Below are 27,994 nucleotides of genomic sequence, written 5' to 3'. Positions count from 1 at the left end.
GACGCAGAGCCGGAGGCCTGACACCCCACACACCTCCCCTCCGTCCCAGGACCAGACAGACCCACTGGAGCCAGGCTGGGGGTGGAGAACGGTCCTCAGAGGGACTTTATGGCCACTCTCCCCAACGACGTCCTTCAGGCTGCGTCCTGGACACAGAATGGGAAGCGGCTTCCGCAGCAGGGTTGGGGGCGGGGGACAGAGGCCGGGAGTGCACAGCACGGTCAGGGCCGGCGGCGGGGGGGGGGGGTGGGGGCCTGGGCAGCACCGTCTCTCCAGCAGGTCTCAACAGGAAGGAACAGCTCACGCCGCAGCAGGAGAGCTTCAGGTTAGACAGCAGGCAGCACTTCCTGGAAAAGGGAGGTCTCTGGAGAAGGAGTGGAGGCCCAGGTACTGCATGGGGGCAGGGCAGACGGACAAGCCCAGGCACCTGTCAGTGGGGCCCAGCCTTTCATGAGGGAGGGACCCAAGGACCTGAGCAAAGCCAACCAGAGGGAGAGACTTCCAGAAGGCCAGCTGACAGGGTGGGGGTGGGGAGCCAGCTGGGAGCCCAGTCCACCCGGCCCAGTGGGTGCTGGGGTCCGGGCAGGTGCAGGTTGAGCGGGGCGGGCCCAGCAGGGCCCCTCCAGGCTCGGGAGCTTCCTGGTCTTGGCCAGGCCTCCGGGGCTGCCGCCGGCTGCCCTGTGGGGTGGCCTGGCCGGACGGAGTGTAGGTCTGAGCTCGGCCATCCCTCTCCGTCCAGAAACTGCAGCTCCCCTCACAGGATGAGCCCCGCCCACAGGAGGGGCTTTGACCTGCCCTGCCCGCAGGACACCGTCCCCACCAGCGCCTGACCACAGCGGGTAGGGGACTTACTGGGCCCAGGGCCTGGTCACCAGCCCCACCCCGAAGGTTCTGTAGGAGGGCCACCACTTCCAGGTTCCCAGCTGCGTCTGCCTGTGGGGGGTGTTGAGGGCGCTGCCTCAGGCCATCAGACCAGCAGGCTGGCCCTGAACCCCACCCCCCCACCAGGGTGTGCTCCCACCCATGCATCGAGGACCCCGTGTCTCCTCCATGCCCCCCTTGTTCCCACAGCTCTGGACCGTGGTGCGGGGGGGACCTGGGACAGGAGAAGGGATAGCCCCCTCCCCAACCCACGGTTCCCACATATGGAGTGCCTCCACAAGGAGGGCAGGGGTTGGGCATTTGGGAAGAGGGGAGCCAGTGGCAGTCAGGGAGGGCTTCCTGGAGGAGGTGGTCCCAGAGAGGGCACCAGGGGCACTCACGACGTGCAGCGCGCTGTGCCCATCATACCCGGGCTGCCTCAGATCGGCCCCCGCCTGCCCCCATGCCCGCAGGCCCTCGCAGTCCGCCCTGGATGCCAGCCTGGGAGGGGGAGGGGAAGAGGGGGAGCTGTCGGGGACTCCTGGGTGCCCGGCCAACTGCCCACAGGCTCTCTTGCAAAGCCAGCCCTGAACAGCTGACCCAGCAGCAACCAGGGTCCCCGGGTCCGGCCAGCAGCCTGGCCTCTGGTGTCTGTCACCCGTGGGGGTGGCTGTGACTCAGGTCAAGGACACACACACACACACACACACACACACACACACACGTGCACGTGCACACCCCCCACCGGCTGAGCACCGCCTGCCAGTTTCATCTTTCACAAGATAGCTCTCCCCGGGCGGGGCCCACAGGGGTGGGAGGACAGTCAGAGGCAGCCCAGTAGTGGAAAGAGGGACACGCAGGGGCCCGGGTGGGGGGCTCTGGACCAGCGGGCTGGCCAGGAGTGGGTCTGGGCCAGCCCACTCTGGAGAGGTGGGGGCACCGAGGGGCGGCCCTCTCTCTTCCCCCTGCTCTCAGAGGCGCCCCCCGAGCCTGGGACCAGGAGCCACGGGCAGGGTCCATACCAGGGGTGCCAGCTGGCTGCGGGGAGGGCAGGGCCGACCCCCAGGACTTCCTCTGAGTCAGGACCCCGCAGCAGCAGCCCCCACAGGGCACGGGGTCATCTCTAAGGTGAATCACGCTGACGTACCGCCAGCAGCCCTCGGACCTGGCCCCAGGCCTCTCGCGCTGGTTCCCACACACACTCGCTTCTCGGGGAGCTTGTCAAGGGCCCCCTCAGGCCAACCAAGCAGCTCAGGTTGGATGACCTGCTCCCGTGGGACCTGTCACTGCCCTGAGGAGCCGTCGAGGCCCACCCAGGGTGCAGCCCTGAGCCGGGTCACCCCAGGAGTCCTCCGGAGCCAAGCCCTTCCTGCCTGGGTCCCGTCACCATGGGTCACACTCCCCCCCAAGCCCTGTCACCGTTGAAAAGTCAGCAGGATATGTCCATCGGGGACACTGAACTCCAGGGGGGAGGGGCTGAGACTGGGGACCCGTGGGGTCTGTGAGCCCCACTCTGTACAGGATGGGGATCCCCCAGGCTGGGTGAGACCTCGCTAGAGCCAAGGCAGGGGGCGGGGGAGAGGCTGGCCGGCAGGGACCCGGGGGCTGGAGCTTCAGGCCCTCGTCGTGGTGAGCAGACAGCCACCCCCCGCCACCGCCTACTCAGCCTGAGATGCAACCCCGGGCACCCACCCTGGGGGCTCTGACTTCAGTGCCGCTCCCAGCCGCCCAGCCTGGCTTCTGCCAGTGCCCCGGCCTTGCCTGCCTTCACCTCCCCTTCCCCACGACCCTCCTCGCTTCCAACCTAAAGGCCTTGGGCCTGGCCTGCCACGCCCCAGGCTGGACACGAGAGGAGCTGGGGGGCACCAGGGAAGCCACCCCACAGGGAGGGCTTGGGGGATAGAAGACCCTGGGCTGCCGCCTGCCCACCCCCCACCCCCAAGGGCTCCAAGGGCCCAGCTAGTGCAGACGAAGGGCAGGGCGGGCTCTCCCCGTGTGAAGCTCCCCCCACAGCCCACCATCCCTCCCTAGCGCTTGGTTTCCCCCTCGGAGCCCCAGGCCCCCCCATGTCCCAGGAAGCACAGGCGCGCCTGCAAGCCTCACCGGCACAGCTCCGTCCCTGAGTCCTCCAGCTCCTGGGCAGACAGGCAGGCCCCAGCTGCCCGCAGCAGCCCAATGACACCCCGATGCCTGCCGTGAGAAATGGGGTGACCACCTGCCAGAGGCAGCATCCGCCAGATGCCAGCAGGCCAGGACCAGGAACCCACCCATGCCAGACACGCCCAGACCCACGCTGGGGCTCAGCCCGGGCCAAGCAGCTCAAGGCCCAGGCCCACCCGAGGGCACAGCTGTGGGCACCAGGAAGGCCCAGCCTGGGGGACTGCCCTTGTGGAGCTCACACACACTCAGGCAAAGACTGAGTCCATTGGGCCCGCGCTCTGCCCTTGAGGGTGGGGTGGCGAGGAGATACCAACAGAGGACGCGGGGACAGGCTGGCCCGCAGCAGGGCCCAGATGACCGCAGGCGTCCAGGGGCACCTGGACTGGGCCCCGCATGCAGAGTGAGCCTCCATGGGCTCACGGGGTGGGGGTGAGGCTCTGCGAGGCGGGGGAAGAGAGCGGGGCGGGGGGAAGACCATCAGCTGCAGTCACCCCACTCCTGGGGAGCCTGGGGAGGAGGGAGAGTCCCACAGGCTTGGCCCCCGCCGCCGCTGCCAGCCCAGAGCCTTCCAGGGTGGGGCCGCCCCCCTCGGGGTACAGCAGGGCCCTCTGAGGGGTGAGACCGGTTTGGGAGGTGGGGGAGGTGTTGCGACAGCGGCCGGGGCGAGGGGGTGGGGCCGGGATGGGGTGAGCTCACGGTGCTACCCACCCACGCCCCAGGACGAGCAGCCTGGAGTCTGCAGCCAAATCAGCCTGGCCTGGGTGCCGCGGGCACACCCCAAAGGCACCCCACCCCTCTGCCCACTGCCAGGCCTGTTCTGAAAACCTTTGATGCCCCCAGGAAGGAGGGGGTGCTACGAGGCGCCCCAGCCCAGGGCCAACCTGAAGAGGTTGGTGGCTTGGACTCTCCGTGAGACTCAGAAAATCCCCAGCAACGAGCCAGGTTCCCACAGGCTGAGAGCCCCTGGGGAGGGGTGCCGGGCCTGCTGCAGACACCACACGGAGCTCAGCTCTCAGAAGGGGGAGACGAAGCAGGACAGGCATGAAGGACAGGGAAGGTGGGCGTGCAGTCCACGGGGTCACCAAGAGTTGGACACAACTGAGCGACTCACCAACAGCAAAGACACTGGGAAGGAAAGTTCCCAGACACACACTCACACAGGCGTCCAGCAGCATGTGCGCGCGCGCACATGCGTGCGTGACCCGGCTCTGGGCGGCTGGACAGGGGGAGGGGAGGGCATGGCAGCGCCACCCGGCTCGCCGGTCTTCCCAGCAAGTCCCCAGCCTCCGAGGGACCTAAGCCCCTAGAGGGAGGGGCCAGGTGGCCTCCAGGCCCCCCACGTGCCGGCCGCTGCAAGTCCCCACGGACCAGCAGAGCAGGCGAGGCTGACCCTCGGAGAGAGGCCAGGCGGGCCTGGGTGGAGGCAAGGGGACCCCCACCCAGCAGAGGACACGGGGTGCGTGTTCACCCGCCAGATGCCCACACCTCTCCCCTCATGCTGGCCCGCTGCCTGCCCCAGGGGCCGGGCTCAGCGCTTGAGGCCCTGGCTCCTGGGGGTGACCCCCAGCTCTTGTTGATCCCCACACAGCCAGCCCTGCCACGGGCCACCCCGCAGCACAGGTGACCTCTCCGGGTGGCCCCAGCCTCTGGCCTTGGCTGTAGAGGGGCCAGTGCCCTCCGACCCTCAGAAGGAACTGGGCATCAGGTGTCCAAACCCACTGCCCAGGGCGCCAGGTCCTCAGTAAGGACTCGGCTTTGCAAGTCTCTACCTGTGGAGCGGAGGTGGGAACCTCCCCAGAAACACTCAGGTTGGGGACCTGCCTTAAAAAGCCAGGGTTTGTCAGACAGGGCCAGCTTGGGGGACCAGCCCCGAGTATCAGGCTTGCTGACTCCACTCCCTAGGGCGCCTGCGCCCACCCTGCCCACCTGGCACTATGCAAGCTGCCTGCAACCTGCTCCACCCCAGTGCTGGGCGGGGGCTTCCCCCTCCGCCCTCGCCCCAGCCCCTCAGGCAGAGGGTGCGGGGAACACATGAGGCCTCTTATGCTTTTCTTGTCAGAAATTCCCTGCCAGGGTCTTGCTGGACCTGGCGTGCTCAGCTCGGAGGTCACCTCCAGGAAGCTCTCCCTAACCACCCTGCCCCGAGCAGTCCTCCCAGTCTGGGCCCTGCCCACGACCGGCAGGGTCACTGCTGGTACCAAGGGCCCAGGCCGGAGGGGGCAAGGCTCCAGGAAGCAGGTGTCTTCAGTGCCCCCTGGCTCTGCCCGGGGAAGGCATGTGACCACAGGCACACCGAAGGCCCCCCGGGAGGCAGCTCCGTCCAGGCCTGGCCCCGGGAAGTGCCCGTGCCTGCACCCCCACCACAGTGCCCGCCGCCGAATACCTGCCCCCCACGGCCAGCAGCAGGGGGCTGAGGCCGCCCTTGTCCCGGGCGTTCACGTCCAGCCCTCTCTGTAGCAGCATGGTGACAGCCCCAGCCTGGCCAGCCCGGGCGGCTGCGTGCAGTGGGGTTTGGCCACTGAAGTCCTCCAGGCTCCGGTCACTGCCCTGGGGGGACATAGGGGCCCATCACCCACCGAAGCCGGCAGAGTCACGAGGCCCCATCGACTGCAGTAAGGGAGCAGTCCCCGGAAAAGGAGATCCAGCCCACCCCCGGGCCCTGTGTGGCCAGGCTGGTCCCCAAGGGTGGACGAGAGACTCACCAGCTCTACCAGCACCTGCAGGGCCTCCAGGTCACCCGTGTAGGCCGCGGCACAGGCCAGGCTGGGCACCAGGGCGTCCCACATCTCATCAGCCTCCTGCAGAGGTGGCAGCAACACCCTGGACCCCTGCCCCCTCCCCGAGGCCTCTACCGCACACACGTGGCTGCTGCCCATTCCCCCACCGCTCTCCTGGACAGGCCTGTCCCCACGCTCACTCCACAGGGGGGACACTGAGGCACATGGTGGGCCCCAGGGGCAGCAACCAGACGGGGTGCCCCCGTACCGGGTCTGGACACTTTGCCCAGAAGCAGGGCGGTGAGAGGGGTCACCAAGAGGTCCCAGTCACTGCTGGGAGCCTGGTTCAGCTTGAATCCCACAACCCAGGCCCAAAGGCCAGCCCTCAGCCCCTTCCCGGGCCTAGGCACCCTGGCCAAGAAGGGAAGGAGCCCCGGTCTGGCCCCTCCTCCAGGGAGTATTTGGAGCAGACTGCCCTCTTGCCCCAGCTGACCCTGCCGGTCCTGGGCTGCCCCACCAGGCGAGGGCCATGGTCTGCACGCTGCGTACACACTGCAAGAACCCCTCTGGACCGCCCAGCCCCTTCCAGCCCCCTCTGGATGCCCGCCCGCGAGTCCCTGCCAGCCCTCTCGGCTGCCGCCCTGAGCCCTGCCTGCACCCGCCTCCCCCCCCCGCCGGCCCAGAAGCAGGCTATGCCTGGGAGTGTTCCGCTCCCATCCCCCTGGGCCCCTACCCACGCTGCACCTGTCTCAGACTGAGGAGCTGGGCAATCCCGCGCCCCAGCACACTGCCCTGCAGAGAGGGCCGGGGCTCGTCCGCAGCAGGTGGTGTCATCTCCCCACGCAGGTCCCTGGCCAGCAGCTGGGGTGCACGGGGCGGGGGAGAGGAGGTACACACAGAGAGAGACGGGCAGCTCACCAGGGCCTGGACCCAGCAGTCCAGACCCACCAGGCAGGCCAGGCACCCCCAACCCCCAGGAGAGGGTGAAATGCCTCCATCAGGCTCCATCCTGAGGCCCAGAGCCTGACCCAGCCAGGTCCCCACAGCAGCTCAGCCCACCCTCCAGCCTCCAGCTCAGGGTCTCCCTGGGCCCTGGTGGCCTCTGCCCAGCGCAAGGGGCCAGCCGGGGAAGCACCGGGGTGATGATACCCTGAGAGCAGGGCGGACCTGGGGCTCCCTGAGAAAGTGTGGGGCTCCCTAAGAGAGTGTGGGGTTGTGGGGCGGTGTGGGGTTTGGGGGAGGTGACGGGTCGTGGGGGCCACTTCTAGCCTCCCCGCAAAGCCCAGGCACACGCCTCCCCGGGCTGGGCCCACCCACCGCACTCGAGCCGAGGGGCGTGGCGGCACACGAACCTCCTTCCTGCCGTCCAGGCTCAGCCCCGGCAGGCCCAGCACGTAGGACAGCTTGGCCAGCGCTGCCTCGGACGTCATGTCGAAGCCCGGCACGGTGCCGGCACCACTCAAGGCCTGGGGGGCGCAGGTGGACCGTGAAGGAGGCTGGCGACCAGGGCTCGCCCCTGCCCCCGCCCCAGGCGCCCCCCCACCGCGCCCACCACGCCGGCTCCGTAATCGGAGGTGACGGCACCCTGGAGGCAGTGGGTGCAGTTGACGATGACCAGGCCACGCTCAGCCGCCGCCCGCAGCTCCTGAAGCAGGTCGGGCTTGGTGGGCCCGTTCCCGGAGCCGAAGGTCTCCATGACCACACCCTTCATGGGGGGCTGCAGGAAGGCCCGGACCTGTGGGGGTGGGAGGCGGGGACTCGCTTCCACCAAACACAGGGACCAACAGGCTGGCCCCGGGGCAGCGGGGACTGTCCACCTTGCTCCCCTCCACATCCTCCCTGAGTGACCCCCGTCCCCTTCTGAGCGTTAGGGCCATGAACACTGTGGAGACAGGTCAGAGGTCACAGGGAGCCAGCCGGACATGAGAAAGGGCTGTCGGGGCCTCACTGAGGGCAGGGGCCCCACCCCAGCTGGGCTGCCCACCACCCTCCTGGCCCCTCCATCCAGCCCGAAGCTCTGACACATGACAGGTGATGCTCCCAGCAAGCCAGCGGGAGGAGATGGGCCCTGCAGCTGGACACACTGAGCTCAGGGCACCGCTGAGGCTGAGCTGTTGGCCTGTGCTAAGGGTCCACCCCCCTGGCTGTGTCCCCATCAGAACCTTCAGTTCAGCCCAGTGGCTCAACTGTGTCCAATTCTTTGTGACCTCAGGGACTGCAGCACGCCAGGCCCCCCTGTCCTTCATCAACTCCCGGAGCTTGTTCAAACTCATGTCCACTGAGTCAGCGATGCCATTCAGCTATCTCATCCTCTATCGTCCCCTTCTCCTCCCGCCTTCAGTCTTTCCCAGCATCAGGGCCTTTTCCAAGGAGTCAGTTCTTTGCATCAAGTGGCCAAGATATTGGAGTTTCAGCTTCAGCATCAGTCCTTCCAATGAATATTCAGGACTGATTTCCTTGAAGATGTACTGGTTGGATCTCCTTGCTGTCCAAGAGACTCTGAAGAGTCTTCCCAGAGCCTTCAGCCCTCAGAACCGCCATCAGCTCTCTCCATCTCTCCAGGCAGAAGCCAAAGGTGAAAGCTCACCTGTTCCTGGCAGCTACCCAGGAACCAGCAGCCTGGAGTCTGGGACCCATTGCTGGATGACGCCGGACGATGCAGGTCCTGCCCTGATGGCCCAATAGCCCCCATGGAGTGAAGCCCTGGGGTGTCACCAGGGAGGTGGGGGTCCTACCAGGGAGGCGGGGATCCCAGGGTAGAGGCGCAACAGGCCCACGTTCCGCTCCATGCTGCTGTGCACCACCAGCCGGCCCTGCCCGCGGACTCTGCACACCAGCTCCCGGTTGACTGTGGGGACAGATGGACCAAGAGCAGACTTCAGGCCGTCTGGGGCCACGGCCGGGCCCCGCCTCCCCCTGGAACCTCTGAAGCCCCCTCCCCTACCCTCCCTCAGCTCACTCAGGCAATGGGTGCGACCCAGCCCGAGCCAGCCAAGTGGTGGGATGGGATCCAGGGGGCAGGAGGACCCTGCAGGGGAGGCGGGGTGTAGCTCGGAGGTAGGGCCTCCCAGGCAAGGGCACGGCTGCTCTAACGGTGAGAGGACAGGGCGAGGGGCCCCAGGAGCAGTCTGGGCAGCAGCCAGACTCACAGGCCCCTGGCGGGGCGCCCGCCGGGCCCCAAGCCCAGCAGGTCCATGAATGAGCGAGTGAATGAGTCTTCAGGATCCCGCCCCTCTGGGAAAACCTCCATCTCATTCACCCCAAAGTCTTACGGGTAACGTGAGCCCGGCCCGCTCCCCACACCCAGGGCAGGTTTCTGGCTCCTGAGCCCCAAGGAGAGTGGAGCGCCAGCACCTGGGGGGTCAGTGCCCGCCGCTAGAGAACCCCCAGGCCTTCAGGCTGTCCGTGGGCCTAGAGGCCACGGCTCTGCAGGGACTGCACGCCAGACTCCCAGCCCTCCTGCTGCACCCACGGGCGGGTGACAGAGGCGGGGGTCTGGGCGGCAGGCCTGGCCTTTGACCCTCAGGAGCATGGCATTGAGCCTGAGTCCCATCCTCTTGGCCCCTCAAGCGGGCAGAGGGTGGGTGCCAAGACCCCTCAGGAGGCTGTTGAGGAAGCAGGTGCCAAGGAGACCCCTTCATCCAGCCCAGGTAAACCAGGCCCAGAGGGGGGAAGGGGCTTGAGAGGCTGCCCAGAGTTAGGTGCAGAACTCAGAGGGGAATGGGGGCTCCTCCAACAGCCTGTCCTGTGGCGGGTGTGAGCCTGCCTGCCTCCTGCTTGTTTCCACCAGAGGAATGCTCAGTCAGTTCAGTCGCTCAGTTGTGTCTGACTCTTTGCGACCCCAGAGACCGCAGCACTCCAGGCCTCCCTGTCCATCACCAACTACTCCCGGAGCTTGCTCAAACTCATGTCCATTGAGTCAGTGATGCCAACCAAACATCTCATCCTCTGTCGTCCCCTTCTCCCGCCTTCAGTCTTTCCCAGCATCAGGGTCTTTTCCAATGAGTCAGCTCTTCGCATCAGGTAGCCAAAGTATTGGAGCTTCAGCTTCACTATCAGTGCTTCCAATGAATACTCAGGACTGATTTCCTTTAGGACTAACTGGTTGGATCTCCTTGAAGTCCAAGGGACCCTCAAGAGTCTTCTCCCAACATCACAGCTCGAAAGCATCAATTCTTCAGTGCTCAGCTTTCTTTATGGTCCAACTCTCCAATCCATAGATGACTACTGGAAAAACCATAGCTTTGACTAGATGGACCTTTGTTGGCAAAGTAATATCTCTGCTTTTTAATATGCTGTCTAGGTAGGTCATAACTTTCCTTCTAAGGAGCAAGCATCTTTTAATTTCATGGCTGCAGTCACCATCCGCAGTGATCTTGGAGCCCCCCAAATAAAGTTTGACACTGTTTCCATTGTTTCTCCATCTATTTGCCATGCAGGGATGGGACTGGATGCCATGATCCTTGCTTTTGAATGTTGAGTTTTAAGCCAGCTTTTTCACTCTCCTCTTTCACTTTCTTCAAGAGGCTCTTTAGTTCCTCTTCAATCTCTGCCATAAGGGTAGAGTCATCTGCATATTTGAGGTTACTGATATTTCTCCTGGCAATCTTGATTTCAGCTTATGCTTCAATCAGCCTGGCGTTTCGCATGATGTACTCTGCATAGAAGTTAAATAAGCAGGGTGACAATATGCAGCCTTGACGGACTCCTTTTCCTATTTGGAACCAGTCTGTTGTTCCACGTCCAGTTCTAACTGTTGCTTCCTGACCTGCATACAGATTTCTCAAGAGGCAGGTCAGGTGGTCTGGTAATATATCTCTTTCAGAATTTTCCAGTTTCTTGTGGTCCACACAGCTAAAGGCTTTGGCATAGTCAATAAAGCAGAAATAGATGTTTTTCTGGAACTCTCTTGCTTTTCCATGATCCAGCGGATGTTGGCAATTGGATCTCTGGTTCCTCTGCCTTTTCTAAAACCAGCTTGAACATCAGGAATTTCACGGTTCACGTATTGCTGAAGCCTGGCCTGGAGAATTTTGAGCATCACTTTACTAGCGTGTGAGATGAGTGCAATTGTGTGGTAGTTTGAGCATTCTTTGGCATTGCCTTTCTTTGGGATTGGAAGGAAAACTGACCTTTTCCAGTCCTGTGGCCACTGCTGAATTTTCCAAAATTGCTGGCATATTGAGTGCAGACTTTCACAGCACCATCTTTCAGGATTTGAAACAGCTCAACTGGAATTCCATCACCTCCACTAGCTTTGTTGATAGTGATGCTACCTAAGGCACTTGACTTCACATTCCAGGATGTCTGGCTCTAGTGATTATCTGGGTCATGAAGGTCTTTTTGTAGAGTTCTTCTGTGTATTCTTGCCACCTCTTAATATCTTCTGCTTCTGTTAGGGCCATACCATTTCTGTCCTTTATTGTGCCCATCTTTGCAAATGAAAAGTAACTGTCATGTGATAATAAACCAAGGAACATTCCAGAGACACGCTGCCCTTTCACAGAGAGCTGGGAGGAGGGGGCAGCTGGGGGTGGGAGAGGAGGGAGCTGAGTGTTGCGGGGAGCTGGGGGTGGGCTCAGAAGGAGTGTGGCTGCAGCAGCAGCAAGGAGCGGTGTCCTTTATTTTAGGGCCAGGCAGCCAGGAGTTCTGGCTGCAGAGGAGGGTTTGCGGAGACAAAGAGGGCCCACACCCACCACGTGACTAGCCCATCCCCTGAGAGCCCACGGGACCCCGAGTCCGTCCACTTGGGCCTGCTGGGCACGTGCAGAGGGGCCGAGGGGGAGGGAGGCTGTGTGAGGCCCACCGAGGCCAGGTGGGCTCCCGCTCAGTCCTGACCGTGGCCTCAGGCTGACGCGGCCAAGCCCGGTGCACTGGGGGATGGTGGTTCCGAGTCCCCTGCAGCCACTAGGGGCCCACTGGCCAGAGCCTGGAGGCCTGACTCCCCCTCCCCAGGGCCCGGGTTTCTTCCCGAGGAGGACCTGGGGCTCCTGGAGACCCAGGTGACCACATGTGCCGTGGCCACTTGGCAGGGGTGTCGGGACCCACGTGGGGGGCAGCACCCTGTGTTCCCCTCCCGGCACAGCTCAGCCCCTCCCGAGCCCCGGCCTCACAGAGGGCCAGGAAATGCAGCAGGAAGCAGTGAGGGGCTCTGCCAGGCATGCCCCGGGCAAAGCCTGGCGTTTCTCAGCTCCTATACCGGGACTTGCCTGGGGCCCTTGCTCCCACATGGGCACCCTCGCCCCGGGCTGGAGGACACGCTGCTCCCGGGTTCACAGGCGTGGGGTGTCCACGTCTCGCCCCTCAGGGCCAGCATCAGCCATGCACCCGCCCAGCCACTGCACCAGCACGCCCTGTGCTTCGAGGCCAGCATGGGCTTGGTGTGGCCCCAGCCGCGGCCTGGGAGCCAGGGTGGACTCCTCTGCACCCTTTAGCGGGCCGTGTCCTGGAAGCTCCCCTCTGAGCCTCAGACCAGGAGGGGCCAGCCCCAGCCTCAGCCTCAGCCCCACGGGGCAGGCAGGCCTGCACAGCAGCCGCCCCACCTTCGTGCCCATTCTTCTTTCCTCAGCTGGTTGGCACCAAGGCAGGAAGGTCTGTGCGCCACCACTCAGCACAGCCGGGAGGCGGATCCATCCACCAGCACCAGCCCATGTGCCACCTCCTCCAGGAAGCCTTCCTGACTCTCACCCTCAGCAAGCACGTGCCCTCTGCCTGACCCCCAGACCCCAGCCATGCTACACACATCTCAGACACACGGACGTGTTCTGGGCCTCCCCAACCTCCAGGGCATGTGGACAAGCAGGGTGGGTGGGCAGGGGGAGGGAAGTGCAGGCTAAGGCCCCGGAATGGACTCAGGACTCGGGCCGCGACACCACCCTGCATGTCCCTTCCCTCTCGGTGTGCAGTTCTGACACAGTGTCAAGCGTCCCCCGCCCCTGCCCACTGTGGCCCACAGCCACCTGGCAGAGATCCTCTCCTCCCCAGGGCAAGCGAGGGGGCCTCAGGGGGAGATCTCAGGACCCACCCGCAGCTGGAGGCATCAGACAGCTCCAGGAGGGGGGCTGGGGCAAAGGGTCCCCTGAAAGTCCCCAGGATGCGGTCACCCCACTGGAGCCATGTCCCCACGAGGCCACTGAGGGTCTCCTGGGCCTGGGGCCCCGTGGCTGGGGCGGGGCGCCCGCGAGGCTGGCCCCCACATGGCCTGGCTCTGAGCCGGGGTGACCTGGGGGCGTCCGCACTCTGAGCGGCCTCCCCCCCCCTCCCGCCCCCCGGGGTCTCCGCAGAGCTGAGGGCCGCGCTCCCCCGCCCAGGGCCGCCCACAGGCCCCGCAGCAGCCGCGCCCCCGCTGCAGGCCCTGCGCGCTTACTCGAGACGTCAGCGCCCACGGCGGCCAGAGGCGGCAGGTTGGGGGAGCAGAAGGCTGCGAACCTGCGCGCGTCCACCTTGGTCACCCGGTTGCCCCGAAACAGCTGATTCTGGAAGAACAGGCAGACCTGCGGGGCGGGAGGGGGCCGCGGCTCAGCGCCGGGGAGCCCGGACGGCCCCCGGCCTCCCCTCACCCACCAGGCACCCCCACCCCACTCCGGAGCCGTTCCCGGGGCGGGGGCGCTGAATGGCGCTCGCGAAGCTCCTCTCCACGGCGGGCCCGCCCCGCAGGCCTCCTCCCCTCCCGAGATGTGCCGACACGCGACAGGGCAAGGTGCAGAGGAGCAGAGGGGGTCCCGAAACCACGCCCCGAAGGGCCTGCTTCTATGAAACTCAGGCGCGTTCACGTGTGTGTGATGGAGATGGACATACACGCCGCGTCCTCGGCTGGGGCAAGTCAGACGTGTGTACATCACACACGCAGAGCCCGGGAAAGCCTCCCGCGCCGCCAGCCGCAGGTGTCTGGGGTGGGGCGCGGGCACAGCCTCCCGCTGCATGCTGCTTTCCCACTTTCTCACGTTCAAGGGGAAAGACGGAGCTTTAGCCCTGCCGGCCCCCTCACCTGCGTCCCCCAGGGCAGGCGCCCGCCCGCACCACGCGCTGCACCCCAGACCCCGCCCCGCCCGCAGGGGGAGGCGGTACCTCGGGGATCACGTACTGGCCGGCCAGCAGCAGGGCGCCCAGCAGGTTCTCCCGGCCGTCATTCCACAGGGCGTGGATGGGCACCTGGGGAGAAGCCGGGGCAGGCGCGGGCCGCTGGGCGCTGCCGCTACGGGGCAGCACCTGCTGACCGCGCTCCTCCCACGGGCCTGGCCCCCTGTGCCCCCCTAGACCCCACTGCCCCCTGCCGGGTGCTAGCCAGTCCTCACGCTTCAGGGAGCACAATGCCCTGGGACCCGTCGCTGCCCAGCCCAGCTCCCTGGCCCCCAGGGCACCAAGGCCCAGCTCTCACACTGCCCAAGCCAGTGCCTGGGCCAGGCAGGCAGAGGGGAGCCGGAGGCTGACCGCAGGTGCAGGCGAGGGCAAGCAGCTTCAGGTGGGGCCTCCGAGCACCAGGTCACAGACCTTCCCCGTATCTGCTGTGGGGCCGATGCCCCAGGGGTGACTGATCTGTACCCAGCTCCCCACTCCTACCCAGGAAGGCGGAAAAGGGCTGGACTGCCATGGCGTGGGCAGAGGGGTCGGCTGGGGAGGGGTCCCCCTGGGCCTCCAATGGAACCGCCCTGGGCTGAGCCGCTGTCCTCGGTGCTCAGAAGGCCCGTGGACGTGGGCCGGCTGCCCGGCCTCTGCGCCTCATCTGCCCTGGTTATAGCAGGAGTGTCCCATCGGGGCCAACGCGGGGGGAGGAAGGGACAAAGCAGGGCCGCAGGCTGGCAGCGGGCAGGATCCGGGCGCTGATCGGGCACTGGCCAAGCGGAACCACCAGGACCCGCAGGACCAGGCATGGAGCCGGGGACTCGCCTGCCCTCGCAGCGGCCCTGTGGCCTGGGAAAAGGCCCTGATCCATGCAGCCTCTGCCCAGCGGGCGCCCGGGGAGGTACCTGGGCCCCGGTGAGGATGACGGTTTTCTGCAGGTTCTCCAGCACAAAGGAGAGCACGGAGGCGGCGAAGGCCATGGTGTCGGTGCCGTGGATGACCACAAAGCCGTCGTACCGCGCGTAGTGGCTCTGCAGGGGCGGCGGCCAGCTCAGGCGGCCCAGCTCCTGGGAGCAAGGGCTGGTGCCCCCACACACGGCTGGCAGAACTCAGGGACACGCGGGCGGGCCCTGGTCACTGCCAGCCGGGGAGGCCCGCAGGGAACGGAGCCCCTGCCCCTGTGCTCTGCTCTCTTCCAGAACAGCCTCCTCCCCTGAACCCCCAGGGGTCTCCCAGTGACACCCCTTGGCCCCGAGAGATCTTGGCAGGGGTCTCCAGGCACTTTGATCCCGAGGTGGGCAGATTCCTCCCGCAATGCCCAACCTGGGCTCCTGAGCACACTGTCAGCTGGACGACAGCACCAGGCCCAGCTCAGTGCTCTGGAGGGCCCCTTACTGAATGACCACTGCCCCTGAGGGCAGCAGGGGCTGCAGGGCGAGGAAGCCTACCCGCCTCTCATCCAGGGGGAAGGCCAGGCATGCACACCAGCAACAGGCACGAGGCATAGCCCGCGCTGGAAGACGAGATGTCAGAGGTGGGCAGGATGCGGACGGCAGGCACGGGGACGGCCCCTCCAGGGAGTCAGAAGGCCCCCTGGCACGCAGGCCAGCTCTGCAGGGACAGCCCCCAGCCACCGCCTCCGTGGGAGCAGCCAAGGCCTCAGGGGGCAGTTGGCCTGGGCTGTGGTTGTGGGGAACCATAGGGCCCAGGACCTCTTGGTCTCTCATCAAGAGACCAAGCCAGGCGCGGCTGGGAGCTGCGTGGGAGCAGACACGTGGTGGACTGGGCCGCCCTCTGCCGGCCACACCTGGAAATTGCACATGGCTGGATAGCAGGACGAAGAATCGATGCTTTTGAACTGTGGTTGGAGAAGACTCTTGAGAGTCCCTTGGACTGCAAGGAGATCCAACCAGTCCCTCCTAAAGGAAATCAGTCCTGAACATTCACTGGAGGGACTGATGCTGAAGCTGAAGCTCTAACACTTTGCCCACCTGATGCGAAGAACTGACTCATTGGAAAAGACCCTGATGCTGGGAAAGATTGAAGGCGGGAGGAGAAGGGGATGACAGAGGATGAGATTGGCTGGATGGCATCACCGACTCAATGGACATGGGTTTGAGTAAACTCCAGGAGTTGGTGAAGGACAGGGAGGCCTGGCATGCTGCGGTTCATGGGGTCACAAAGAGTCGGACACGACTGAGCGACTGAACTGAACTGAACTGAACTGAACAGCAGTCCTAGGTGCTCAGAAAAGCCGTCAGGCCCCAACTGTGGGTGCCGCTGGCTGGAGACCAGGGAGACTGCCCCGGACACAGCTGCAGACAGCCAGAGGCAGGGCCAGCCCCTGGCTGCCAAGAAGGGTGCCTCAGGGACAAGCTTCTCTCTGGGCAGTGGGGTTTCCTTAAGAGGGGAAGGTGAGAAACGAGCCGGGAGGGCTGCCACCCCGGGAGGCAGTAGCTGGGGCCAGTGCTGGTGGGGTGGGGGGATGGAGAGGAGAGCTGATGAGGACGGGGCTCTCTGGCTGCAGGTAAGACATCCGCTCGGGGCTCTAAACCACGAGCCCTAAACCCACTAGGACTGCACTCCAGGGTGGGCTTGGGGCAGACAGAGCGGGGTGGGCCAGGCATGGAGTTGTCAGTCTGCAGAAGTGTCTCGCGTTTCCGCCCAGGACACGGACTGGGACAAGCTAAGTTTTCAAAGCAAGACAGCCACCTGTGCCATTTCCTCACTGGACAGGTGGGTGTGGGCCTCGCTGCGCCCCCTCCAGGGTGCAGGAGAGAGGGTCGCGGGAGCCGTGCTGCTGAGGTGGGCGCCCCCCACACCGCTCCCCCTGCCCTCCCCGTACTCCCTGGGCACCTCGATGATCTGGGCAATCTGCACCCACTCGGTGATGGTCATGTCACTGGAGTCAAAGAGGGGCTGGCACTCCAGCACTGTGTAGAAAACCCTCTGGTCGGGGCTGGCCGGCCTGCAGGAGGGCGGATGGCAGGCTCGCACTCAGCACCCCCTCCGTCAGCGGCCCCGTCCCCTCCACCTAGTCGGGCACCCTCGGGCCCTGCACCTCCACAGCACCCCCTTCCGCCTGAGGCTGCAGGAACAAGGACCGTGGTCCCCCGGAAGGGCTGCTCCATGGCAGGAAGTGAACCAGGACGCCCCCAGGAGCAGGGCCACTGGCAGGAGGGGTCGACGGCCAGCAGGGATGAGCACTGGGCAGCCTGGGCCCCGACCTGGGAAGCAGGACCTTTCTGGGGGCAGCGTGGGGGGGGACCCCGGGGCCAGCCCCTGCCTCCCCTGAGGGACTTTAAAGGGGACTATGGTCAGTTCTAAAGCCACCAAAGTGGGGCTGGCGCCCTCCAGCAACTCACTGCAGACACCCCGAGAAGCCACAGCCCGATAAGCCAGCCTGGCAGGTGCCAGGCTCAGGGTGGCCCCCACCCCATGACAGCTGGCTGTCGTCTGTGCCCAGGACCCAGGGGAGCGCCCACTCACGGCAGCACCAGGGTGTCCTCAGGGAGGCCGAGGGCCCGAGCGTGCTCCTCGTCGTGGAACATGGGCAGCATCCTCAGAACTGCGGCCAGGCCCTTCCCGGGGACGAGCACTGTGGGTGGGGCGGGCTGGGGGCTCAGGGGCTGGCAGCCAACACCAGGGCCCCCTCACCCCTGCTCCTTGCTGGGGGCTGGGCCCCGAGCAGGACGGGGGCTGGGCGCTGCGGGTGAGCTCCAGCCCTTGAGGGAGTCAGGCTGGGTGCTCAGGCCTGCAGCAGTCCCAGGGCCCTGGCAAGTGTGGACCACTGCCCGGAGCCTGGGCCACCCCTCTCCCCCAGACAGCCCAGGGGTCCGCCAGGGGCTCCGGCCACGTCCTGGCTAACACCTCCACCTCCAGACGAGCCCACGGCCCCAGCGAGGCTCACAACACACACACACAGCACCCCTCTCCCCAGCTTCCCAGAACATCCGCACTATTCTGATCAGGACACACTGTTGCCTCTGCCTGACGCCCTCCACTCTGTACCCCTTCTAACCCAGCAGATGCTCCCCCTCCAGGCACAGGGCACCACCTCCAGGAAGCCCTCCTTGATGTCCAGGTCCTGGTACCCTTGCCACACACATCCAAGTTACCCCTTCTCCTTCCCTGGCCAGAAGCACGCATCTAAGGAGGCACCAGGCAGAAACGGCACATGTCCTAAGAAAAGCCTAAGAAGCCCCAGTGTCTCCTGGAAACAACTTCCTCAGCAGAGGCTCCCAGAAGAATCTCTGCATCCAGGCCCTGGCCTCTTGTCCCATCCTGCTCCCTGTGAGCTCGGTGACCTGGGGCAGGTGGGCTGACTCCTCCTCACTGAGGTTCTGCTGGGCATCGCCCACGAGCCTGGCCGTGCCGGACACCCGGACGCAGCAGCAAGGACAACACGCACCCCACCTCCCCCCATTCCAGAAGAGCTTCTTTGGCTGAAACACATAAGACCTCCAGGACCAGGGGCAATGGGCACCTGGGCGGAGATCTTGCTCCCAGTCTTTGCCCTCTGCCAGGTGTATCAGCCTCCTGCTGCTGTGTAACAAGCTGCCCCAAGCTCAGCAGCTTAGACAGCAGCCTTCATTATCTCAGCCTAGAGGTGGGGCATGAGGTGAATTCGGGTGACGGGGGTACTTCCTGGAGGTGCTAGAGCAGGTCTGGTCCAGGCTCACCCAGCGGCTGGCAGAACTCAGGTTCATGCCAATAACAACCAGGAGTCTTCCCAGCCCACACCCCCGGCTGGGGGGCCCTGCAATGGCCGGTGGGTCCTGACACTGAATCTCTCTGACCTCGCCTGTGCCTCTTCCCCTCTGCGGGGCCCACCAGCTGCCCCGCCCGCGCCCCCCCCCTCACCCCCCCCCCGCCCACCCCAGCCCTTCTTAGGCATGTGTCTCGTCCTCAGGCTGGCGGCCAGGACCTCTCCCCAGACGTGAATTCGGCCATGCACTCCTTTCCTCGGGGTCGTGGGCCCAGCATCAGACCCTCCTCCCCACCCCCGCCCCCAGCTCACCGATGCCCCTGTCCCCACCCTGCAGCTCGGAGCAGGGCTCAGCTTCCCTGTGCCTCCCCCTCCGAGGAACAAATCGTCACAAACCCAGGGAACCAAAGCAGCAATGTTTGCGGGCCAGAAGCCGAAGACTCTGGGCGGCAGGCTGGGCTTCCTGCCCCAGCACCCCCTCCACACGTCCACCTGCTAAACCCCAGGCCCAGCTCCCGCCAGCCCCGCAGGAAGTACAGCCTCAGAGGTCAGGCTGCCGTCTCCCCAGCCAGAGAAGGATACCTCGGGGAAGGGGCACCTTGAATAGCCACCCCCTCTTCTACCCAGGAAGCTCCCGTGGGTGCTCCATATGCTTTGTTGCAGAAGCAACATGGCTCAGGGAACATCAGTGCGAGACCGCCAGCCGGCCACCCTTCCCAAGATGCTGGAGGATGGTCGGGACACGTGGCTGCTGCACAAAGCTCTGGACTCTAGCCCTGCTGCAGGGGGGAGGCCCCGACTTCAGACCTGGGCGTTGAGGGAGGCCCAGGGCCGCCCACCCACCTGCAGGGACCAGACAGCCCGCAGATGGCCCCACCTGAGCCCCAGGACCAAGAGGCAATGTCTCTATGGGCATGCATTCAGGAGATGATGCTGGCTCCTGGCCTCCACCAGTGTCCTTGTGAGAAGGCTCAACGCCCAGAGGGGAGGGCGGAGGAAGGACAGAGCAGAGCCGGAGGGGTGGGGGAGGTCTCCAGAGGGCCCTCCTGCTGCCCAAGGCCCTGGTTTGGGGTCCCAGGTCAGGGCAGGCGCAGGAGGCTCCCACACCACTGTCTGCGCCAGCTCCCCTGCAGTGGGTGGCCTTGGGGGAAGGCTGTAGAAATCAGGATCCACAGACAGGGCGGGTGGTGCGCACGGTCACTGCCACAGGACCAGGCCACTGCTGGTGGACTCAAGGGGGTGGGCTCGGGAGGCCCTGACTTCCGGGAACATCCCTCCCCAGGGCCAGGCCACTGCTGGTGGACTCAGGTGGGGCGCAGGGGGGCCCTGACTTCCGGGAACATCCCACCCCAGGGCCAGCAGGGTAGCCCAAGAGGAGGCCACACTGCTTCCATTCTATTCTCCCGGGGCAAAACTCTGCCGACGCATCATACAAAGCAGCCAAAAATGTGGGGAAAACGGTGGTGAGAGTGTCAGGAAATCAACAAATAAAAAATATTGTTGCGGATTTTGTAATACTATTGGCTTTTAAGAACGGGAAGTTTGTTATTTCCTTCATCAATCTAAGTAAACACTTGTTACCAAAAAAAAAAAAAAAAAAAGGCGGGGAGGGGTTTGGGAAACTTCCCTGGCTGTCCAAAGGTTAAGACGTCCCCTGCAGGGGCGCAGGTTCGGTTCCTGGTCAGGGCACTAAGACACCGCCTGCCACACCGAGCAGCAAAAACAAAGCAACTAATAAGCAAACACCTGCTTTTACATCTAATTCTGATTTTGTAAACCAGATTCTTTTTCTTAACGAGGCCCCCAAGCTTCAGGCCCTCCGCAAGCGGCCGCGGCCGCACAGGGCCTTGTCTCCCGCTGTGCAAGCGGGGAACTGGTCACGGGCAGCGGCCCCACAGACACGTTCTCCCGTAACGGCCAGTCTGCCCCCAGGACAGGGAGTGCGTGCAGCCTGTTCAGTGAAGGGCGTCCAGGCCAAGGGCAGGAGAAGCCATGGGCATCGCCTCTCAGGACGAGGCTGGGCTGCCAGGCCCTCCTGTGGCCTCCTGGGAGGTCCTGGCCCCTGCGGACCCCGAGGCTCCGCCCGCCGGGAGCCGGGCCCACAGGGGGCACACGGGGCATCGGGGTCTCCGGCTGGGGTGCTGCTGACCCTGGGCTTGCTGTCATCGACTGATTTCATGTTCCCGATGTCCCTTGACCAGTGACATCATCTCTGATCTCAGAGAGGGGACGGGCAAGGGCCGTCCCCAGCCGCCGCGGCCTTGCCCTCCCCTCAGCATCCTGACCTTTGGCAGGGCTCGCGTGCCTGACAGGCCACTGTTGACCAGCAGGCGCAGAAATGCTCCCAACAGTGAGAATCCAAACAGCCACGGGAGCTGGCGGCCCCTCACCGCCCATACCCGCAGAGCCAGCCCGGTTAATTATTGACCCCATGACCGGAATCCCCAGACAGACAGGGCCTGAAGCGGCTCGGCGGCCCAGCCTCCATCGGGGCTTGGAGCAGGGTCCCCACGCCCCAGGCCTGCGTCCTCCACACCCCTCCTTTGCCCTTCTTCCCCCGCCCACTCCTTCCTGGCCTGGGAGCGCTGCCCTGAGGGATCTTGGGAGACCGGCCTGCCTGGAGGTCACTGCCCACCACACTCCATCTTTCTAGAGCCCCTTCCAGACAAAGGGATTTGCAAGCTCTTTGGCAAATGCAGGGCCTGTGGGAGTCAGCCGGGGGCGTCCGGGTGGCGGGGGCAGTGATGGGGGGCACACAGCGCAGTACAGATGGGGTCACGGTCAGAGTCCCCCTAGTCCCTTCAGCCCGGACCCTCGATACCCATGAGCTGAGCTCAATGGGATCACAGGCATCACAGCTGGCCAAGTGCCAAGCCTGGGGGGCTGGGCAGTGACCTGGGTGGGTCAGGGCCATCTGAGGACACCGGCAGAGCCTGCCTGCTCCCCTCTCTCTGCCCCAGTCCTGCAGTCCAGGAGGAGTGACCCCCCCAGGGTACAGAAGGATGTGGAAAATCCCCCTGGACAGGGCTCTCTGGGAGTCTGAGCCCCGGGGCCCAGCATAGACGGTGCCTGGAACCATCTGTGAACTGGCGGGGCCGGGGGAGGCAGGCATTAACAGGGACAGAGGACGGGAGGCAGTCACTGGTGACAAAGGGCTCGTGGCATCTGAGTAGCTGCTTCAGGGGAACCGCGTGGTGGGGGGTGGGCGTGGAGGATGCTCTGTTGGCCCTGGGGGTTGTTGGGGGGCACAGCTGGTTCTGAGGGAGGTGGAGGGCCCTGGGAAGCTGGGAGAGCTCCCAGTAGGAGGACACCCCAGGGCAGGGTGGGGCGGCCCCAGGAGTGAGGCCCGCGGGGGACCTGGGGGCGCAGGGAGCAGCCGAGGGCTGGGGAGCGGGCCGGGGGGACACAGGCGGAGGAGGGCCAGCACCCCTGCTCCAGAGTGCAGGGCAAGGCTCCAGACAGGCTGAGGGGCTGTCTGGGCCCCTCCTGGAGGGCGAGCACCCCCACACCCAGGACCCGGGGCCCACGTGGAGGCCACACTGCAACACTCCAGGGGTGCGTGCGGTGCCCTGCCCACCCCTGCACGCTCCCCGGACCAGGCTCCTGCTTGAGGCGCTCTGCCCTGCCTGGGGACACCCCTGCCCCAGGCGCTGCGGCCCAGCGCCCCCCCACACCAGGCCCTCCCCCGCCCAGCAGTCACCCCTCCCTGACCCAAATCCCGTCAGAGCCCCAGGGCAGAGAGCGAATGCCGGGTCTCCTGGTGCCAGTGAGCACTGCCCAGAGCCGGCGGGCCGGCCAGGGACAGCGGGGAGTGGCCGGGGTCGCCCCGCAGCTCCTGGTGTCCGGAGCGTGAGGCCCGGACAGCCCTTGAGCACCTGCCCACCAGCCCGTCTGTGCAGGGACGGGGGTCCGACGGGAGCCACGTCCCCGGGCTCGGGCAGAGAGGAGCCGGCGGCAGCGCCGGGGGGCCGGGAAGGGGGGGCCGGGGCGCCCACCGGAGCAGGGGTCAGGACGGGTCAAAGGCCGGCCGGCGGGAGCACGACCCCCACGCCGCCCCCCACCCCGAGCCGGGCGCCCGCCCCACTCACCGCCGCCCTCGCTCCGCATGCCGATGGTGCCGCCGGTGTAGACGGCCAGGAGCCGCCGCTCCGGCCCCGCCGCGCGCGCCATGCCCGCCGCCCAGGGCTCCGAGGGGACGGGCGGGCCGGCGGGGCGGGGCCGGCGGGGCGGGCACTCGCGCAGGGTCGGGCTGTACCCGCCCCCGCCGGGGAGTGTCGGGGCAAGGGGGACGTACTAGGGACAGGTCCCAGCGGCCCCAGTGGCCCGGGGCGTTTTGAGTCGCTGTGACTTGTGGCACAAAGGCCGTGGACGGTGGCACCCAAGGACCCCCAAGCAGAGAGCGGGTGGCCCTCCCCACAGGCCCTGGCGCTCCCCCTGACCCAGCACTGTAGACCATGCTGTTGGGGTCTTCTGCCCTGGAAGGCGGGGCAGGCAGAGACCCCAGCCGGTCCACTCACACTGTCCAGAGGCCCCAGGGGACCCCTTCCAGGCCTAGATAGAGCCCGTCCTTCGCAGTCCCGGCTTCCCAGGGGCGCTAGTGGTAAAGAACCTGCCTGCCAAGGCTGGAATCTCCAGAGACACAGGTTTCATCCCTGGGTTGGGAAGATCCCCTGGAGAAGGAAATGGCAACCTGCTCCAGTATTCTTGCCTAGGAAATCCTGCGGACAGAGGGACACGACAGAGCGTGAACACACACACACACGCACACACACGCCTTTCACTCCAGGAGATGGAGGAGGAGGATGGGGAGTACCAGGAAGAACCAAGTGAAGTCAGTCTGGGGGCAGCACACCAAGGCCCGGTAGGGGAACCACACAGGGGCGGGGAACCACAACGTGGTCTGGTGGAAAACTGATTCCTCTCCAGAGAGAGCCCTCTGGACTTGATTCTGATTCCTGGAAGTGATGAAATAAATTTCTATTTTATGGCCAGAGTGAGAAAAAAAAGGGGGGCCTTAAGTGATCAAAGTCTTCTTGGGAGAGACTTGCTTTTCTCCTCTTCTGTCTTTCAGATGTAAATGTTCTACTTGGTCCTTTCTAGGCACTATCTAGTCCCTCTTTTAAAAATGCAAATTCCACCATTCCCTTCTCCAGGGGATCTTCTGATCCAGGGATTGAACTCTGGTCTCCTGGATTGCAGGCAGATTCTGAGTCACCAGGGAAGCCCAACTCCTATCCTAAGACAAAACAAAAGGTTGGGGAATTTAGAACTCGACTTGTCAGCATTAGTTGCTCAGGCCTGATTCTTTGCAACCCATAGGACTAGAGACCTCCAGGCTCCTCTGTCCGTGGAATTCTCCAGGCAAGAACCCACTGGAGTGGGTTGCCATTCCCTTCTCCAGGGGATCTTCCCAACCCAGGGACTGAGCCCCGTCTCCTGCGTTAGAGGCAGATTCTTTACCATCTGAACCACTGCTACTGCTAAGTCGCTTCAGTTGTGTCCGACTCTGTGCGGCCGCATAGACGGCAGCCCACCAGGCTCCGCCATCCCTGGGGTTCTCCGGGCAAGAACACTGGAGTGGGCTGCCATTCCTTCTCCAATGCATGAAAGTGAAAGTGAAGTCGCTCAGTGGTGTCTGACTCTTCGCGACCCCATGGACTGCAGCCCACCAGGCTCCTCCACCCATGGGATTTTCCAGGCGAGAGGACTGGAGTGGGTGCCATCGCCTTCTCCATCTATGCATACACCACCCTTATGGCAAAAATTGAAGGGGAACTAAAGAGCCTCTTGATGAGGGTAAAACAGGAGGGTGAAAAAGCCGTCTTAAAACTCAACATTAAGAAAACATGGCATCCTATCCTAGGACACCACTTCATGGCAAATAGAAGGGGAAAAAGTGGAAGCAGTGACAGATTTTATTTTCTTGAACTCCAAAATGAACTTCCAATAGAACAGCAAACTCATTGGAAAAGACCCTGATGCTGAGAAAGACTGAGGGCAAGAGGAGAAGGGGGCAACAGAGGATGAGATGGTTGGATGGCATCACTGATGCAATGGACATGAGTTTGAACCAACTCCGGGAGATGCTGAAGGACAGGGAATCCTAGACTGCTGCAGCCCATGAGATCGCAGAGAGTCGGACACGATTGACCAACTGAACAAAAACAACAAGACCACCGCACACAGTGGCTGTAGCCAGGAAATTAAAAGATGCCCGCCCCTTGGAAGAAAGGCTATGACAAACCCAGACAGCATACTAAAAAGCAGCGCCATCACTTTGCTGACAAAGGTCCCTACAGTCAGTCAAAACTATGGTTTTTCTGGTAGTCATGTATGGATGTGAGTTGGACCATAAAGAAGGCCAAGTGCTGAAGAATTGATGTTTTCAAGTTGTGGTGCTGGAGAAGACTCTTCAGAGTCCCTTGGACAGCAAGAAGATCAAACCAGTCTATCCTAAAGGCAATCAACTCTGAATATTCATTGGAAGGACTGATGCTGAAGCTGAAACTCCAATACTTTGGCCACCCGATGCAAAGAACGACTCATTGGAAAAGACCCTGATGCTGGGAGGGACTGGGGGCAGGAGGAAAAGGGGACGACAGAGGATGAGGTGGCTGGATGGCATCACCGGCTCTATGAACATGAGGTGAGCAAACCCATGCAGACAGTGAAGGCCAGGGCAGCCTGGAAGGCCAGAGTCCAGAGGGTTGCGAGGAGTCTAACAGGACACAGCATTTAACAGCGACAACAAAGGGGTATGTGATAAGGATCAGGGCAGTAACAGTCTTGCATTCTTCCTTCCGCAAAGTTTCAGAAGGGTGGGGTTGCTGACAAGGTGTGCGCAGGGTCTCAGCTGGTGAGTCTCCTAGTCTGAATGAGCCTCTCTGGCCCTTTAATCTTGCCTCAGGTGGCTCCTTCCCTGATTAGCAACTATTAGAACCTGCTGTTTGGAACAAAGGGAAGGTCAAGGAGGCTGGAGTCTTGCCTACAAGAAATGGGGGAGAAAAAGGCCTCTGTGCCTGGGAGCCCCACAGGGCCCTGCTGGGCATCAAGACTTCTGCCATAGCAGGAATACCTACTCAACCATAAAGACCAGTGTCCTCCCAGCATCAACAAGTTCAGTTCAATCGTTCAGTCATGTCCGACTCTTTGCGACCCCATGGACTGCAGCACGCCAGGCCTTCCTGTCCATCACCAACTCCCGGAGTCCACCCAAACTCTTGTCCATTGAGTCGGTGATGCCATCCAACCATCTCATCCTGGGTTGTCCCCTTCTCCTGCCCTCAACCTTTCCCAGCATCAGGGTCTTCTCAAATGAGTCAGCTCTTCGTGTCAGGTGGCCAAAGTATTGGGGTTTCAGCTTCAACATCAGTCCTTCCAATGAACACCCAGGACTGAGCTCCTTTAGGATGGACTGGTTGGATCTCCTTGCAGTCCAAGCGACTCTCAAGAGTCTTCTCCAACACCACAGTTCAAAAGCATCAATTCTTCAGTGCTCAGCTTTCTTTATAGTCCAACTCTCACATCCATACATGACCACTGGAAAGACCATGGCCTTGACTAGAAGGACCTTTTTTGGTGAAGAGCCTAAGCTACTCCATTTTGTAAAGGTTCCGGGCAAACAGATTTAGACTTTGGATATTACCTAACCTTGCCCCACTGTTCACGAGCCAATCGGCCCTTAGGTTAAACCTCCTAACTTTACGTTCAGGAACTTGTGATTTACCTTAAAAGTAAAAACCAATCAAGAATCCACACACAAACCCTATAGAAGAAAGTAACCGATCAGTTACCCTTCAGCCTGAACACCCCCTAAAGTAACCAATCAGTTGTCCTTAAGCCTGAACACCCACTTTTTACCCTTTTACCTGAATATTCCCTATAAAAGCAGTGTAACCCAAAACTCGGGGCTCCCTCCCTATAGCCGCTGCGTTGGTGTTGGTGGGAGCCCCAGCTCGAGCTTGGTTATAAAAACTCTCTTGCTTTTGTATCAGATATTGGCTCCCTGGTGGTCATTGGGAGATTTCGCGACTTGGGCATAACGTTAGCAAAGTAATGTCTCTGCTTTTTAATATGCTGTCTAGGTTGGTCATAACTTTCCTTCCAAGGAGTTAGCGTTTTTTAATTTCATGGCTGCAATCACCATCTGCAGTGATTTTGGAGTCCCCCTCCCTCCAGAAAAGTCAGCCACTGTTTCCCCACTTATTTGCCATGAAGTGATGGGACCAGATGCCATGATCTTCGTTTTCCGAATGTTGAGCTTTAAGCCAACTTTTTCACTCTCCTCTTTCACTTTCATCAAGAGGCTTTTTAGTTCCTCTTCACTTTCTGCCATAAGGGTGGTGTCATCTGCATATCTGAGGTTATTGATATTTCTCCCGGCAATCTTGATTCCAGCTTGTGCTTCTTCCAGCCCAGCATTTCTCATGATGTACTCTGCATATAAGTTAAATAAGCAGGGTGACAATATACAGCCTTGACGTACTCCTTTTCCTATTTCGAACCAGTCGGTTGTTCCATGTCCAGTTCTAACTGTTGCTTCCTGACCTGCATATAGGTTTCTCAAGAGGCAGGTCAGGTGGCCTGGTATTCCCATCTCTTTCAGAATTTTCCACAGTTTATTGTGATCCACACAGTCAAAGGCTTTGGCATAGTCAATAAAGCAGAAATAGATGTTTTTCTGGAACTCTCTTGCTTTTTCCATGATCCAGTGGATGTTGGCAATTGGATCTCTGGTTCCTCTGCCTTTTCTAAAACCAGCTTGAACATCTGGAAATTCACGGTTCACGTATTGCTGAAGCCTGGCTTGGAGAATTTTGAGCATTACTTTACTAGCATGTGAGATGAGTGCAACTGTGCGGTAGTTTGAGCATTCTCTGGCATTGCCTTTCTTTGGGATTGGAATGAAAATTGACCTTTTCCAGTCCTGTGGCCACTGCTGAGTTTTCCAAATTTGCTGGCATGTTGAGTGCAGCACTTTCACAGCATCATCTTTCAGGAGTTGAAATAGCTCAACTGGAACTCCATCACCTCCACTAGCTTTGTTCATAGTGATGCTTTCTAAGGCCCACTTGACTTCATATTCCAGGATGTCTGGCTCTAGGTGAGTGATCACACCATCATGATTATCTGGGTCATGAAGATCTTTTTTGTACAGTTCTTCTATGTATTCTTGCCATGTCTTCTTAATATCTTCTGCTTCTGTTAGGTCCAGACCATTTCTGTCCTTTATCGAGCCCATCTTTGCATGAAATGTTCCCTTGGTATCTCTAGTTTTCTGGAAGAAGTCTCTAGTCTTTCCCATTCTGTTGTTTTCCTTTATTTCTTTACATTGATCACTGAGGAAGGCTTTCTTACTTCTCCTTGCTATTCTTTGGAACTCTGTATTCAAACGGGTATATCTTCCCTTTTCTCCTTTGCTTTTCGCCTCTCTTCTTTTCACAGCTATTTGTAAGTCCTCCTCAGACAGCCATTTTGCCTTTGTGCA

At 62.4% G+C, this 27,994-nt stretch overlaps 1 protein-coding gene across 6 annotated transcripts; it reads right to left on the bottom strand.

The window, feature by feature from the left end:
- Positions 1-76: 76 nt before the first annotated feature.
- On the bottom strand, positions 77-22,704 carry ASPG (asparaginase). 6 transcript variants are annotated; one of them, XM_042235595.2, is made up of 16 exons: positions 22,596-22,704; positions 17,289-17,397; positions 16,656-16,767; positions 14,705-14,830; positions 13,806-13,889; positions 13,105-13,231; positions 8,474-8,586; positions 7,291-7,473; positions 7,091-7,204; positions 6,483-6,599; positions 5,724-5,819; positions 5,405-5,568; positions 2,965-3,051; positions 1,263-1,362; positions 853-933; positions 77-427 (listed from the first exon to the last, which is right to left on the bottom strand). In XM_042235595.2, the coding sequence occupies exons 1-16, from the start codon at positions 22,675-22,677 to the stop codon at positions 107-109; spliced, it is 2,016 nt and encodes a 671-aa protein (XP_042091529.1). In that variant the 5' UTR covers positions 22,678-22,704; the 3' UTR covers positions 77-106. The 6 variants fall into 6 exon arrangements, with proteins under 6 accessions (XP_042091529.1, XP_027813085.2, XP_042091534.1 ...); XM_027957284.3 differs by having other exon boundaries at positions 77-390; XM_042235600.2 differs by having other exon boundaries at positions 77-347.
- Positions 22,705-27,994: the final 5,290 nt, after the last annotated feature.

This window comes from Ovis aries, chromosome 18 (genome assembly GCF_016772045.2).
Source record: "Ovis aries strain OAR_USU_Benz2616 breed Rambouillet chromosome 18, ARS-UI_Ramb_v3.0, whole genome shotgun sequence".
NCBI classification, from domain to species: Eukaryota; Metazoa; Chordata; class Mammalia; order Artiodactyla; family Bovidae; genus Ovis; species Ovis aries.
The sequence above is the reverse complement of the archived record's forward strand: the minus strand, read 5'-3'. Positions and strand labels throughout refer to the sequence as shown.